Raw genomic sequence first — 15,927 nt, forward strand, 5'->3', positions numbered from 1 at the left:
CAGCGAGACGTGCCGAGGAGCCCAGCAGAGAGCGAAGCCCACAGGCGCTGCCCCGCCTTCCTGACGCGCTGAGAACGAGACGCTGCCTTTCTCCTGCTGAGAAATCCAGCTCCGGCGCTTCCAAGCAGCCCTCGCAGGCAGCTGGAATATCAAGACCTGGGATAAGAGATACCAGCCCTCCATCATTCTAGATCTCAGGTACAGAACTGAATAACCCCTTGCAGAGAATTCTCGAATCAGTCCCTTGGCAAACAAACTTAACTTAAACTGCTACTTATCTACTCCCGCCCACGTATTAGGCTTAGGTCAGGTACACTGGGGTAGGCGTGGTTAGAAGCACCAGTTGAGTATGATTAGTCAAATGTATATATGTATGTATCTATTTTATCCATTTTAAAGTATCATATGGCTTAGAAACCATATCAATGCTTTTACAGTATTATTTTATAATTCTGTCTTTACTGTATTCGCTTTACTTAACTAGAAGTATTACAATCATAGCGATTCATTTCTCTTGTATGAGAAAGGAGACTGATCAATAAATAACATCTTTTATTGAACACGCCCGTCTTTTCCTTTTCTCTACAATCTGGTGAAACTAAGAATGCACTGAACTGACTGAGCAAAATAAGTTGTCTTTTGTTTTCACACGACTCTAGAGATACACTCTTGATTAGGGGAGAGCAAAGTTGTCATGTTCTATGGTTGTCAGAAACTAAATCCCTTCTTGTCTATCCAGGGAGGTTAAAATCCTCCTTGCCTATTCGAGAAAGTTTCTAGTGAACTCTGAGCTAGCTGGCAAACACAAAACTTTAAGTCTAATATCGTCGGTAGAAGACCTAGTTAACCTTTGCCCTAGGTCTATACTATTGAAGATATTATTCCAATGCGCAGAGCCTATTGGGATGATAGGAACTACACTACATTATGATGAGGCTCAAAGGGATTGCACATCAGAAACTTCAAGACAAGGTTTAAGTCCCACTGAGGCATGATAAACGGCACTGGAGGGAATGTGTGCGTAATGCCTGTTAGAAAACGGTTCACAACCGGGGATTTAAAAAGAGAAGGCTGATCTGGAAGCTGTTGAAAGGCGGAAATGGACGAAAGATAACCTTTGATTGTGCACAGAGCAAAGCCCTGCTGGGCTAAAGAAAGAAGGTACAAAAGAACTTCGGAAAGAGGGGCAGAGAGGGGATCCACAGCCTTCGCTGTGCACCATGCCACAAACTTGTTCCACCTGCAGGCGTATACTGTTTTTGTAGAGGGACACCTGGCTGCCAGAATGACATCCTCCCGAAGTCTGTGAAGATCAAAAGGTGTCAACTGTCGCCACTAAATCTCCACGCATAGAAGTGGAGGCTGGACAGGTTCGGGTGGAGAACCGTCCCCTGCTGCTGCGACAGAAGATCCTACTGAAGAGACAGTCGGATCGGGGGATCAATCGCCATGCGGAGTAGCTCGGGATACCAGTATCTTCATGCCCAATCCAGAGCCACAAGGAAGACTTGGGCCTGGTTGGGCCTGATCTTCTTCAGAAGTGGTATAGGTGGAAAGGCGTACAACAGACCGCAGCTCCACTCGCGACGAAAAGCGTTGCCGAGCGAGTGCCACCTTGGAAATTCCAACGTGCATAATTGATGACATTGCGCGTTCTCTTCGGTGGAGAATAGATCTAACCAAGGCTCTCCCCACTGCTGAAAGAGACCTTGCACCACGTCCGAGTTCAGACGCCATTCGTGATCCATCAAGCACCGGCGGCTGAGTTTGTCCGACCCGACGTTCAGAGAACCTGCCAGGTGTTGAACCCCCAAGGTAATGCCTTGATGTTCCAGCCATGTCCAGAGGCGCAGAGCCTCCTGACATAGGGTCCAGGACCCCACCCCGCCCTGTTAGTTGCAATACCACATGGCGGTGGTGTTGTGTGTGAACACCTGCACCACACTTCCCCGGACAGAGGGAAGGAATGCCTTCAGTGCAAGTCGGATCGCCCGCTGCTCCAAAAGGTTGATATGGAGCCGGGACTCCACCGGAGACCAGAGGCCTCTGATCTCTGCCTCTCCCAAGTGGCCTCCCCATCCCAGGAGGGACGCATCCGTCACCACTGTGTACTCTGGTTGGGGAAGGGAGAGGGATCTTCCGCTGACCCAATCTCGATTTGTGAGCCACCACTGCAACTGTTGAGCAGTGCTCTCCGAGATCTGGACATGAACGGACAGGTTGCCCTGATGCTGCGCCCACTGGAACTTTAGGTCCCACTGCAGAGCCCGCATATGCCATCTGGTATGTGTCACCAGCAGGATGCAGGAGGCCATCAGACCCAGGAGCCGTTGCCGAAACAGCATTGAATCCAGAACCGCTCCGATGAAGGGGAGCTTCTGAGAGGGACTCCGGTGCGACTTCGGCACGCTGATGGAGAACGCCAGAAACTGCAGGTCTGCCGTAGTCTGAAGGTGGTTGACTACTGCCTGGGGCGAGCACGCCTTCAACAACCAGTCGTCGAGGTAGGGGATTACCAATACTCCTGACCTGCGCAGGAAAGCCGCAACCGCCACCATCACCTTCGTGAACACTCGAGGGGCGCTGGGAAGGCCGAAGGGGACCACGGCAAACTGAAAGTGCTCCTGGCCTACCGTAGACCGCTGGTAACACCGGTGGGCCGGCAGGACGGGATGTGAAAATAAGCGTCCTGCAAGTCCAACGCTACCATCCAGTCTCCACGGTTGAGGGCAGCCAGGACCTGAGCCAGAGTCAGCATTTTGAATTTCTCTTCCCGGAGGAAGCGATTGACGTCCCGGAGGTCCAAGATGGGGGTGCGGGCCCCCCTTGTCCTTCTTGGGGACCAGAAAGTAGTGGGAATAACAACCACGTCCTACTTCCTGCCCAGGAACGCACTCAATGCCCCCCTAGGCCAAGAGGGCTGTGACTTCCTGTTGGAGAAGAACCAAATGATCCCCCGACATGCGGTGGCACCGGGGCGGCATGGCTGGAGGGGAGGACTGAAAGGGAAGGGAATAACCCTTGAAGATTTTCTGCAGCACCCACTTGTCCAATATAATTTCGCGCCAGTGGTGGAGGTGGTGGCGGACCCTGCCACCCACCGGCGTGGGGTGCTCCCTGAAGCTCGGATTAGGAAGGCGTGGAGGTGAAAACAGCAGGGGTAGAGGTGGACTGACCTTCACGCTGGTTCCCAGACCCGCCCCAGCGGAAGCCACGGCTGCGGCGAGGTTGGTTCTGCACAGGCTTGTTGGAGGAGCGTGCCTGGGTGCCTCTGCCCTGGCCACGAAAGGAACGAAACCCAGGAGTGGAAGGGTTCTTCGTAGAAAGACCCAAGGACTTGCCTGTGGCCCGTGAGTCCTTAAAGCGCTCCAGTGCACTGTCGGCCTTATTCCCAAAGGTAATGTCCATGAGCAAGCCCAGCTGAACACAACCAGGCATGGTGCTGCAACGCCACAGTCGTGGAAATTGCCCTGCCCAGCGAATCAGCGGTGTCCAAACCGCACCTGATGGCAAACTTAGCAGCATCCTTTCCCTCAGCAATCGCTTGGGAAAGGATAGCCTGGCCCTCCTCAGAACACTGAGGCAAGACCTGAGCAACAGAATCCCACACTGCGTGGGAGTAACGGGCCAACATGTAGGTGGTGTTAACCGACCGCAGCCCTAAGCTAGCCGAGAACAACCTCTTACCAAATTGTTCCAGCCTTTTAGAGTCCTTATCCGGCGGAGCCGTGGGAAAGCACTCTGCGACGTCGAGACCTGAATAACCAGGCTCTCAGGCGTAGGGTGAGTGCCGGGCAAGAGGGTCATCGGACCCGTCCCAGTCGTCGTCCGCCTCTGGCGTAGAGGGAGCCGGTCGTGGTGGCAGACCCGGAGCAGGGACGAACGGTTCTGGGAACAGTGCCCGGCCGGGGCCGGGCCGGAGCCGCTTCCCAATGCGGATCCCCGGCCGGAACGAAATGGTCCTGGAACCGGGGCAGGGGTGGGATAAACGGCACCCAGTGCGGTGCCGGGGGTGGAGCCGAGGGCTGCACCGGAGCTGGCAACGCTGCACCTTGTGGCGCCGGGGACAGTGCCAGCAGCGCAGGATACTGTGGCGCCAGAGCCAGTGGCGGAGCCGCCGGGCCAACAGGATCTGGACACGGACCACGGGCCCGAAGGCGCGCCGGCAGGAGCCCGAGGCCTAAAAAGGTGGTCCATGGCAGCAATAAACTCTTGCACCTGTTCAAGAGTCGCCGACGGACCCGGGTATGGCGGGTAGCCCATGGGACTGCCAGGCTCCCGAGGAGCCACAGGGGCAGAACCCCTGTCCCCCTCGTCCACCTCCGAAGAGAGATGGGGGGGGGGCGTCAGAGAGCGAACACGCTTCTTCGGCTTCTTTTTATGGCCTTGCTTACCGGAATCCGAAGGCGAAGACTTGGAACCGGAGGAACGACGGCTCCAGTCCTCGCGGGAACGGCCCCTGGACCCAAAGCGGGGGTGTGACGAATGCCGAACTTCCAGCAATTTCCGACTCCGCTCCCGTAAGGCTTTTGGGGCCGTGGCTCGAGTCGTGATCTGTCTCCAGGCAGTAGATGCACACATCGTGGGGGTCCGCCACCGACATCTTACAGCCGCATGTTACACAAGACTTAAAGCCGGGCATCCCTAAGTGCACCAGGAGAAAAAAGGGGGGAGACAAAAGTCTCAAAAGAGTAGTCAAAAAGTGACTAAGGTACTTGCTCAATCCGGATCTGCGCTTACTGGCGTGGAAAAAGAAAGAACTGATGTCAGCGCGCATGGGTGGGGCCTAAATACTCTCCGTGAAGTCATCTCGGCGCTACGACGCCAATGACTGACGCGTAGCTGCAAGACGCCACCTACTGATGTGCATGGGTACTGCTAAGCAAAACTTTCTGGATCCAGTCTGATGCCTGGGGATACTCTAAGGTAAGGAATCGATCACTAACGTGTCTCTTTCAGATACTTCATTTTTTTCTCCAATATATTCTCAATCCATTTGTTTTGCCAGATGAATTATTCATTATTAAGTGCATAAATCTGCTGAACTACCTACTACTACTTAGCAAACTACTGAGTATTACTATTAATCATCTTCAGTTCAGTTAATTTCTAGCATTACTGTAGAATGGGAGGTGCGGTCACTGCCAAACTTGTACGAAGAGAGACATAGTCTCACCCAATTTTCACACAGTATTGTTGAGGCTTTAGCCTAATCTTCTACTGATGATTGAGGAATGCAATAACAGGTTTAGCTATTTTGCAATAAGAAGATACTGCGGAACAATTTATCTACTATGGCCCTCTCGCAATTTAAAATCAGAGTAGATGAACGTTTTTTTCTGAAAGTCACCTTAAATATCGATTTGTGCAGCAGATTTTAATAAGGAATAAATAACATTCAAATTATGTTTTCTGTTGCATCATGCAATTTAAAGCTCTCATCTGGAATGCTAATTTCTCACCGCTTGAAGCAACGAACGGTAGAGTATATCTTTCCGCCCATCAGTTGTTTCATCCAACTTGCGTCGTATGAAAAAGCCCCCCAGCATGTGGATCAGTGTACTGCAAACCCAAAAAAATACTTCAATGCCACAAATGAAAGAATATAAGGATTAAAAAAGCATAACAAGTAAAAAACATATGAGCTACAACACTGTCTTACATGTAAACAGTAGAAGCATACTTAAGGATTAGGCTCAAGGTCGCTGTGTTATACGGACAATGGGATGGCACACAATGTACTCGTCCTAAACCAATCAGATATTATGTTATGTTTCATATAATACATGAAAATGAGTTTCTGAAAAGAGAAACAGTATCTTCATGTACAAAAAGCCACAAAACAATATTCATATTCCTGACTGCTTTCAAAGAACAGTGCAGATCTTGACGAGATCTACTCTTATCTAAACTTGACTAGACCTGGACATCTAGACTGTGTTCATACTTGCCATTTTTCTTGTTTATATCTGAACAGTCTAGATATGAAGGAGGTCTAACAAAGGCTATTAGATTGGTGAAGTGTAGACTGCACCTTGATAGCCTATGGACGAAGGCCAACATATTAACGTATACCTTGATCTAGAAAACATTTCATACATCAATCATTGAGATTAAGCCACCTTGGATGATTTATCTGAACAATAAAAAGCTCAAAAAGAAATTTCACAGTTTGACACAGAGCAGTTCATGACATCTTGCTCCTGCTTACTCACTTATTTATTTTTAATATTCAAAGTCCAAATTTTGTCCACATACACAATTAGCAGGTAATGATTCATGTTTTGTATTTGTATGCAAGTCGATCACCAGATGTAGAATTTTTCAACAGGCACACAAAATACCAACTCAAACTGGTACAAAAGGGTGTGGTGATGGACGGAGTATCTGAACCAATCAAACACTCACACCCAGTCAAAAGATCTGGGTTTGATCCATCACCGTTCTTTAGCCCACTCTGCCACCCCAGTTCAGACATGGCTATAACTGCAGCCACCAGTGCAATGCCTAAGAGTGGAGGTATATTTCAGCAAATTACAAAATTAAGGAATAAAGAGGGCCTTTTCAATAAGGAAGCGCATTTCAGGTTGTAAATGGAGCGAAGGGAAAGTAAAAAGATTGCATCATTTCTCGAAGGTGCAGATTGAGGATAAAGTAACTTGTTTCTTTACATTAGTAAGTATTAACCTTTAAAGATGCACAACTTCTTTCAATCAAGTAAAGCTAATTACTTCTATGCCTGTCAACACAGTTGTGTCAAAAAGATTATACAACTTTTTTCTGGACTGCCTAGAGTTATTCTACATCTGGGCTTGACTATCTAGAAATACACCTCAATTTTGTAGACATGTGGCAGCAATAGGCTATGATGTTGGTGCAGGTTACCATGAGCCATTAAAACTTGAAGCCCAGCTTGTCAGAATGGGCAAAACAACTGCTGTGCCTACCAATTATACACAGAGCATTCTAGCTCTTCAAGTGTGGTGACCATTAATCATCCCTGGTCAGTCAACAACATCAAGGATTCTCTGTGAGCTCATAGGTTCAGATGTTTTCCCCCATTCACCCAATGTCTTAAAATAGAATACCATTATTTTATAAGCAATTAAGGAACTCTTCCATATATTCAATTTGTATAGTTTGTAGTGGAATGAGACACCTGACTTAACGGCTGAAATATGGATAACAAACACAAACAAGGCGACACAATCGATAGTGTACTTCTGACATTGTTCATTGGTTGGACAACAACTGCAAGTGAATGCCCAATATGGTCTTAGTAAAGCTAAAAAACTGGGGTGGAAAATATATTGTCACTGAGAATGAAGATGATTTAATTAAATATTGTACTCCAAGTCGAGTCAAGCCTAGAAATACTTCAAGACTGCAAATAAGAGCCAAGAAGCCTCATGAGAGACTTGGATGTAAACAAAACCTGTAGTAAGAGATTAATACACTCCTGAAAAGGACCAAAAAAACTTGAATTACTGGCCATATGGCTCATCTTACTTGCTTTATAGTGCCTTATTAATCGATCAAACTTTGTTTCTATGGTTATTGATTATAAATGCATTTCCTTCCCGTGTGTAAATAAAAGTTTGGCGAGTTTTGTTTTTAAATATAGCTTTCATCAGACATTACGCTTATTTAGTTTGGTTACATTTGCCAAATCCTTTACCACCTCATGAAGCCTGGACTGCTCACCCTCAGAACTGTTGGAACACAGAGTACACAAAGGCAGTATCCTGGTACGTGCCAGAGGCCATGGACAAAAAAATAAGCAACAATACTCACCGAAGTATGCCTCATGATCCACAGACTTCTTCAGGAACCACTTAACAGACATTGCGTTAAGCACCCAAAATAAGGCCAAGTCACATAAATGGCAAACTCACCTGAAAATGGGAATGTTGAGGTTATTTCCTGAGGCAATGTGTGGTGCTTTAATGTTATGGCAGAAAAGGACGAATGTGAGTAGCAGGTAGTCAATGTGTGATTTGTGAACTGGCAAAAAGACAAGCGGCATATTCATCTGTAAAAGAAAAATGTACAAAAATAAGAGACCGGTTCAAAAATATTATGGATCGAATTTTAAAGTAGATAGGAGTCTAACAATCACCCCAAACAAAGTATTAATTCCAGAATGAATGAAAAGCTGCTGCCTTTGTAGGTCTGGCGTTAGCCAAGACCTTTTGATGTTGGTAAAATTATATATATATATATATATATATATATATATTATATTTACAGGTGTTTAGACAGCTCTCTTCATCCACAGGTCTGTCGTAGAGTCATTCACATATTGCTTCTGCCCACTACAGCATGGGGCAGTAGGTCAGCCATTTCAGACACTGCCTAACTTCATGTTGAGTGACTGAATTTTGCTCCTTCACAAGGAGCACATCCACACATAATGTAGTTCCCTTCAGCCCTAGTGTTCTTGCTGTTACTTTATTGTTACTTTAGAGTTGCATTTGTGCTTGGAGACTGATGTGATATCAGGATGCTTTTGATGTGAGCAAAGAGCAGATATCAGCTTTATCAGACTTCATCTCCCTCTAAAATTGTGCTTCCCAAACATTTTAGAACCATGACCCACTTTCTGGAACAACAATCTTTCTCAAACCATCTAGCTTTTAAGGGCATGAGCAGTGCAATATTTTAATGTAACTAAAGCATCATGTTGTACCGCACTGTCATTTACCGATGGCACATGTTTCATTTCATTGCCACAAAATTTGCACAAAATGTTACCGTTAAAACAACATTGCATACAAAACATAATGTGTGGAAATCGGGTTTCAGTGAATATTTATCATTTGTGAAATCACCAAGTTTAGTGATATGTTTCGGTCTTATTAACCTTTGTCTACATCACACTTCAGAATTACAAAAATAAATGTGCATTTGTTTTTGCTTTCCTAACTGCTGAATGTGTACAGTTCATTTGCAGGTGTTTACAACTGTATGTGTGTTACAAAAAATGGCACCCTACGTACAGCCTTTCCTTTCACACTGGTGTACTCCGCAAGATTGTCACACAATTCACTTTACTTTCTCGGACTGCATAGAGAGAAGCGTTTGTAAACACCAATACCCATGTTAACCTCTTCCATGCGTGGGACGGCCCCCGGCCGTCTGACGTCACGGTGGGCATGTGCGTCGGATGGCCTGGGGCAGTTCGATTTGCACACGTGTAGAATTTGCCTGCACAGCGGGGAAATGTGCGCTGCATGGAAGCGGTAAAAAAGTAGCAATGTGTCAGAAGACATTGCTTGACATTTGACACTTTTGTTTTTCAAGCACAGCAAATGTGAAAAGATAAATACAGAATTTAAAGGAATCTTTATTTATTGATATGACTTTAATGACCCACCAAAAATGAGCTCAACTCAGTTTGAGAAACACTGTTCTACAGCTGTTGTAAATTCCTTTTTGAGTGATCTGTGTAGCTCTACCAACTGGTGGTGTTACTTCACAACATACCAGAATGTGTATATGTGAAATTGTTCTTTATAAAGGCATCCTCTTTTTGTATGCACGCAATGAAGTTAGTCTATATGTCCTGCTTATATGCTTCTACAGTTTGCTTTCAGCGCTCCTGTATATTGCGCTTATATAGACATTTAACTATTTTTAGGTCTCGTGACCTACAATGCGCGCAAGCGCATTGAGGGATCGAGAATTCAAGTGCTCAAAATCCTCATGAAACCACCAGCTTTTTGCTGGCGTTTTCATGAAGTTCACGTGGCCACAGGCACGCGCTTTTGGGCCATAAACTTGCATAGCCAGCTTCCCCCAGGCCGTAGCAGCACTCCTCCCACACCAGCACCTCCCCTCGCAAACACAGCCTTTACTTCTCCTCCCCTAACTTTGCCGTCAGAACTCTGCTCTCCCCTCAGGCGCCGTGGCATACTTCAAAGGCTTATCACTTCACACGGCCGCAGGCCGTGCAACCAGAGCACTTCAGTTGGTGCGCAGCCCCCCTCCCAGCACTGCCTTGTTTTCCCTTTCTTTTCTTTTTCTTTACATTTCCTTTTAACCGTTTTACTTGGTCGTTAGTCGTTTATTAGAAGATTCTTAAACTATCAACAACAATTACAATACAGCAGCTGAAACAACAGCACTTTGAAATCGAGCGCTTTGTGTTTTTTACAATATATTTAGTATTGTTAAGTTGTACTGTTTTCTTCTCCTTCCTGCTACCCAGGCTCCGCATTTCACCCATTGAAATAACTTTAGAGCAGCATAAAAGGGTATACAAACAAAGTAATGTAACTAAACAGAACATATATTCTTAACTAAATGTGGCATATACATGGATAATATATGGAACGTATGTAAGCATAACATACCATATGTAGAGTGCAGAGTGCAGATTCAGAGTGCAGAGTGCAGATTCAGAGTGCAGAGTGCAGATTCAGAGTGCAGAGTGCAGATTCAGAGTGCAGAGTGCAGATTCAGAGTGCAGAGTGCAGATTCAGAGTGCAGAGTGCAGATTCAGAGTGCAGAGTGCAGATTCAGAGTGCAGTGTGCAGATTCAGAGTGCAGTGTGCAGATTCAGAGTGCAGTGTGCAGATTCAGAGTGCAGTGTGCAGATTCAGAGTGCAGTGTGCAGATTCAGAGTGCAGTGTGCAGATTCAGAGTGCAGTGTGCAGATTCAGATTGTGGGTGCAGGTTGTGGGTGCAGGTTGTGGGTGCAGGTTGTGGGTGCAGGTTGTGGGTGCAGGTTGTGGGTGCAGGTTGTGGGTGCAGGTTGTGGGTGCAGGTTGTGGGTGCAGGTTGTGGGTGCAGGTTGTGGGTGCAGGTTGTGGGTGCAGGTTGTGGGTGCAGGTTGTGGGTGCAGGTTGTGGGTGCAGGTTGTGGGTGCAGATTCAGAGTGCAGATTCAGAGTGCAGATTCAGAGTGCAGATTCAGAGTGCAGATTCAGAGTGCAGATTCAGAGTGCAGATTCAGAGTGCAGATTGTGGGTGCAGATTGTGGGTGCAGATTGTGGGTGCAGATTGTGGGTGCAGATTGTGGGTGCAGATTGTGGGTGCAGATTCAGAGTGCAGATTCAGAGTGCAGATTCAGAGTGCAGATTCAGAGTGCAGATTCAGAGTGCAGATTGTGGGTGCAGATTCAGAGTGCAGATTCAGAGTGCAGATTCAGAGTGCAGATTCAGAGTGCAGATTCAGAGTGCAGATTCAGAGTGCAGATTCAGAGTGCAGATTCAGAGTGCAGATTCAGAGTGCAGATTCAGAGTGCAGATTCAGAGTGCAGATTCAGAGTGCAGATTCAGAGTGCAGAATCAGAGTGCAGAATCAGAGTGCAGATTGTGGGTGCAGATTGTGGGTGCAGATTGTGGGTGCAGATTGTGGGTGCAGATTGTGGGTGCAGATTGTGGGTGCAGATTGTGGGTGCAGATTGTGGGTGCAGATTCAGGGTGCAGATTCAGGGTGCAGATTCAGGGTGCAGATTCAGGGTGCAGATTGTGGGTGCAGATTGTGGGTGCAGATTCAGAGTGCAGATTGAGTGCAGATTGAGTGCAGATTGGGTGCAGATTGTGGGTGCAGATTCAGAGTGCAGATTCAGAGTGCAGATTCAGAGTGCAGATTCAGAGTGCAGATTCAGAGTGCAGATTGTGGGTGCAGATTGTGGGTGCAGATTGTGGGTGCAGATTGTGGGTGCAGATTGTGGGTGCAGATTGTGGGTGCAGATTGTGGGTGCAGATTGTGGGTGCAGATTCAGAGTGCAGATTCAGAGTGCAGATTGAGAGAAAACTCAGCAGCACCACCACCACAGCATCAATCTGTGCAACCATTCAACAACAACTGGTTCAATTATGTTCTCTCAATGTTTCAAGCTTTATTACAAATGTCACAAAAAGATGTTATTTCACTTCTGTTCTTGGATTTTCATCACAATAAAATACACTGAACATAATCTTCACTAACGTTATTTACAAAAGTTTAAGCTATTGCCAATATAAATTACAATCACTTTTATTTAAGTATTAATTATTTATAAAAATTAAAAGCCGTTGCTATTTGTAATATCAATACATCTAAGTCACGTAAATACAAAGCATGTTGCATTACAAATGCTATAGTCGTCACATGTGCGAAAGTTATAACTATTGGCATTGAAAATGACAAAGCTATTAATTTAGCTATTTTCAAAATCAACACATAAATAAAAAAATTGTCATTTACAAGACCAATAGCTCAAACTTTCATAATGCGAGACCTATTGCATTGCAAATGCTTGGTTTTTTTTGTACTTAAATTTATACAACAGCGCACAGCTACCCCAAAGGGTTTCCCGGCGCTGACAGAGGAAGCAGGATGAGAAAAGAAAAAAAAGCTATTGGCTAAAAAGCCAAGTTTTGATAGATATACGAAATGATAGAAGATCATTCTGAAGCCGGAGAGAATTCCAGAGAGTAGGGCCAATAAAGGCGAAAGAGCGGCCTCCCATACGGGACAGTTTAATTTTAGGAACTTGGAATTTCGCTTGAGTAGAAGATCTGAGTATGCGAGTGGGAACATAAGGGATGGCAAGCTGTTGTACATATTCGGGGGCTTTAGCATGCTTGATGCGGAACATGTACGTGAGGGCTTGAATTTTACCCGGTTCTCCACTGAAAGCCAGTGGAGATCAGTCAGTGACTTTGATGCCGAAACTGTTTTAGGAAGTCGGCAAAGTAGTCTCGCAGCAGAATTTTGGACTCGTTGAAGTTTGCGCGTGATTTCCTTGTTGATACCCAGATAGAGAATATTACCGTAATCCAGCCTGGAAGTAACCAGGGCCTGGACCACGGTGCGCTGGGTATGAGGAGGAAGCATCCACACTATCTTCCTTAACCATTTCAAAATAATGAAAGAGGTACCCGCAACCCTGGTCGCTTGCTGCCGCATAGAGAGAGACTCATCTATAATGAAACCCAGGTTGCGAACCTGTGTAGCCGGTTGAGGAAGCAAACCCATTTCTGGAGGCCAATGTTGGGGGCCCCAGAGGCTGCGGTTTTTGCCAAGGATCAGAACCTCAGTTTTGTCGCCGTTTAGTTTTAAAAAGTTGGCACACATCCATGTCATAACTTTGCTGAGGCCAGCTCTCAGTGCCAAGGGCTCAGATGGTTTATCGGATGACAAAGAAAAGAGAATCTGGGTGTCGTCAGTGTATGAAAAGAGCGACAAGCCAGATTCTTCCACTAAAACAGCAAGTGGTTGGATGTAAATATTAAACAGCAAAGGGCTGAGGATTGAGCCCTGGGGCACCCCAAAAGGCAGAGGGTGAGATTTGGATTTCGAGGTAGATGAAAAAACCTGCAGAGCTCGATCAGAGAGGAACGAGCTAAGCCAGCTCAAGGCTGTCCCGGTAACACCCGAGCACTGAAGGGCCTTAAGGAGTACGGTATGCGAGACCGTATCAAAGGCCGCGCTCAGGTCAAGGAGCACTAAGGCCATGGTCTTATCCTTGTCGATGTTATGACGAAGAGCTTCAGTAACTCCAAGTAGTGTGGACTCGGCAGAAAAGCCATTCCTGAAGCCAGATTGGGTGGGATGAAGTAACCCATTTGTTTCAATGAATTTGGACAAATGGCCATTTATATGTCTCTCCAAGATATTAGAACAAGCATTTGCAATGCAATAGGTCTCGCATTAGGAAAGTTTGAGCTATTGGCATTGTAAATGACAATATTTTTGTATGTGTTGGTTTTGAAAATGGATACATTAATAGCATTGTTATTTACAATCCCAATAGCTTAAACTTTTGCAAATGTGACACCTATTGCATTTGTAATGCAATATGTGTTGTGTTGAGAGTGGGAGAGCGGGACAGTGGGAGAGTGGGTGGGAGAGTCAGTGAGTGGGTGGGTGGGAGAGTCAGTGAGTGGGTGGGAGAGTGAGTGGGTGGGTGGGAGGGAGAGTCAGTGAGTGGGTGGGAGAGTGAGTGGGTGGGTGGGAGAGTCAGTGAGTGGGTGGGAGAGTCAGTGAGTGGGTGGGAGAGTGAGTGGGTGGGAGAGTCAGTGAGTGGGTGGGAGAGTCAGTGAGTAGGTGGGAGAGTCAGTGAGTGAGTGGGAGAGTCAGTGAGTGGGTGGGAGAGTCAGTGAGTGGGTGGGAGAGTCAGTGAGTGGGTGGGAGAGTCAGTGAGTGGGTGGGAGAGTCAGTGAGTGGGTGGGAGAGTCAGTGAGTGGGAGGGAGAGTCAGTGAGTTGTAGGGCTGGATTACATTCCATGGCTTCCAATTAAAATTACCATCGGACAATGAATCCAGCAAATAAGGACTTTGGCTAAACAGCTCCCCCATTACCTGTTAAGACATTTTTCATCAAGTATCACTTGGACGCTCATGGACTGTGTGCTTGTGGCAGCTGTATGGGGCATTTGTTATTAGCATGCATAAGCTACTGCTGAAGGTCTTCGAGCAGTTTCCGGTTTTGCTTTATTATGCCTGAACATTAGTATGCAAACTACTAAAGATATTTCAATGTGATTCTCTCGAGGCTCGTTAGTCCCTTATCACATCCCCAAATTCTCCTACAGACTTTACAGACTTTAACTTAGAGATTACTCTCCAGGTTAAGAGGGAAAAAAAAACTAAACATACACGGCGTTCCTGGCGATCAGAATCACGGCAGTAATGGTAACTGCTTTTGCTACTCGAAATGCGAGCCTTAGCGATTTTATTTAGGAGTGGCTATAATTAAACATAATGCATTTTATTTTTCTTGACTGCTGTACTGACCTGTGAACAAAAGAAACTAATTCTGACTGCCAGAAGAGAGCATCATAGTTGCATCCCAGAATCATGCAAGGTCAATAGCCACTGCACAGTATGCCTTTTACAGTAAAATAACAAGGAAGTGTCAGCACAGAAAAGCGGGCGAATAAAATAAAACACAACTTTTACACATATCGAAGTCCTATGTGCTGACGCGGTGCCCAGGGTGATGTGTCTACAGACAGGAAAGGGTTAAAACGCAAACTCACCGCAGCAGCCCGGCTTCAACAGGAAGCCAGGCAACCTTTGTTGGGACGGGGGCGGGGCCGGACACGCGACCGGAGCTTCCCAGGAGGCAGGCTGCAGTGGCTGGCGCATGGCTCCGGTGCAGAGAGAGGAGAGCCCTGCGTGCAGCCGGCGTCCGCCCGGGAAGCCAAGGAGCGGAGTGCCGGTGTCCCTGTGCCCGTTGACGTCGGAAGAGTCCTGCGGAGTAGAAGTCCCGGTGAGTGGGGCTGCAGCGTGTGTATGTGTGTGTGTACGCGCGCGCGCCTGTGTGTGCGTGCGTGCATGCAGAGGGGTGGGGGCTGGATGTGTCCGGTGAGTGGGGCTCCGTGCTTGCGTGTCTGTGTGTATGCAGAGGGGTGGGTGGGGGGCGGCAGCGTGTGTGTGTGAGCGCCCGCCTGTGTGTATGCGTGCATGCAGAGGGGTGGGGGCTGGCTGTGAGTTACTCTGCGCAAGCGCGGCTCAGACGCGCGCTCCCGCGGTCAAAACTGAGACTGCAAAAGCGCGCGTCTGAGTCGTGTCCACTCTCCTGAATACGGGTCACATTAGGTCTGTAGCAGACACTCTCAATGCTCACGCATTGAGAGTACGTCTGCTCGACCTAAAAAACAGGTAAAAGGGAAATTGGACAAAAGTTAGAAGGAAGAGCAGGGTCCGCATTGGATTTCTTTAACAGTGGGACACCATAGCATGCTTCCAACTAAGCGGGACAGTGGAAGTCAAAAGAGAGGTATTGAGTAGAGTGAGGACATAGTTAATCAAAGGTGGGGCGATCAGTCGCAGAACAATAATGGGCAAAATATCACATGGAGATCCTGATTTAATATGCCCGAGATGATACATAAGTGACTCCATATCTAGGAGAGGCCAGGATTCAAGAGATGGCACTATTGCAGAGTCCACACAATTATCAGGAACAGGAGAAACAGTGGAAATAGTA

At 46.9% G+C, this 15,927-nt stretch overlaps 1 protein-coding gene across 4 annotated transcripts in view; it reads right to left on the reverse strand.

Moving 5' to 3' along the window:
- Positions 1 to 15,927, reverse strand: part of GPAM (glycerol-3-phosphate acyltransferase, mitochondrial) — a 244,005-nt gene that overhangs the window by 123,575 nt on the left and 104,503 nt on the right. For all 4 annotated transcript variants that reach the window (XM_078643773.1, XM_078643774.1, XM_078643772.1 and 1 more), the window contains exons 8-9: positions 7,896 to 8,032; positions 5,463 to 5,562 (exon numbers count right to left, since the gene is read on the reverse strand). In XM_078643773.1, coding sequence (XP_078499899.1) covers positions 5,463 to 5,562; positions 7,896 to 8,032 — 237 coding nt within the window. The remainder of the gene's footprint in view (positions 1 to 5,462; positions 5,563 to 7,895; positions 8,033 to 15,927) is intronic.

The sequence above is a fragment of the Lissotriton helveticus genome, chromosome 5_1 (genome assembly GCF_964261635.1).
Source record: "Lissotriton helveticus chromosome 5_1, aLisHel1.1, whole genome shotgun sequence".
Classification (NCBI taxonomy): Eukaryota; Metazoa; Chordata; class Amphibia; order Caudata; family Salamandridae; genus Lissotriton; species Lissotriton helveticus.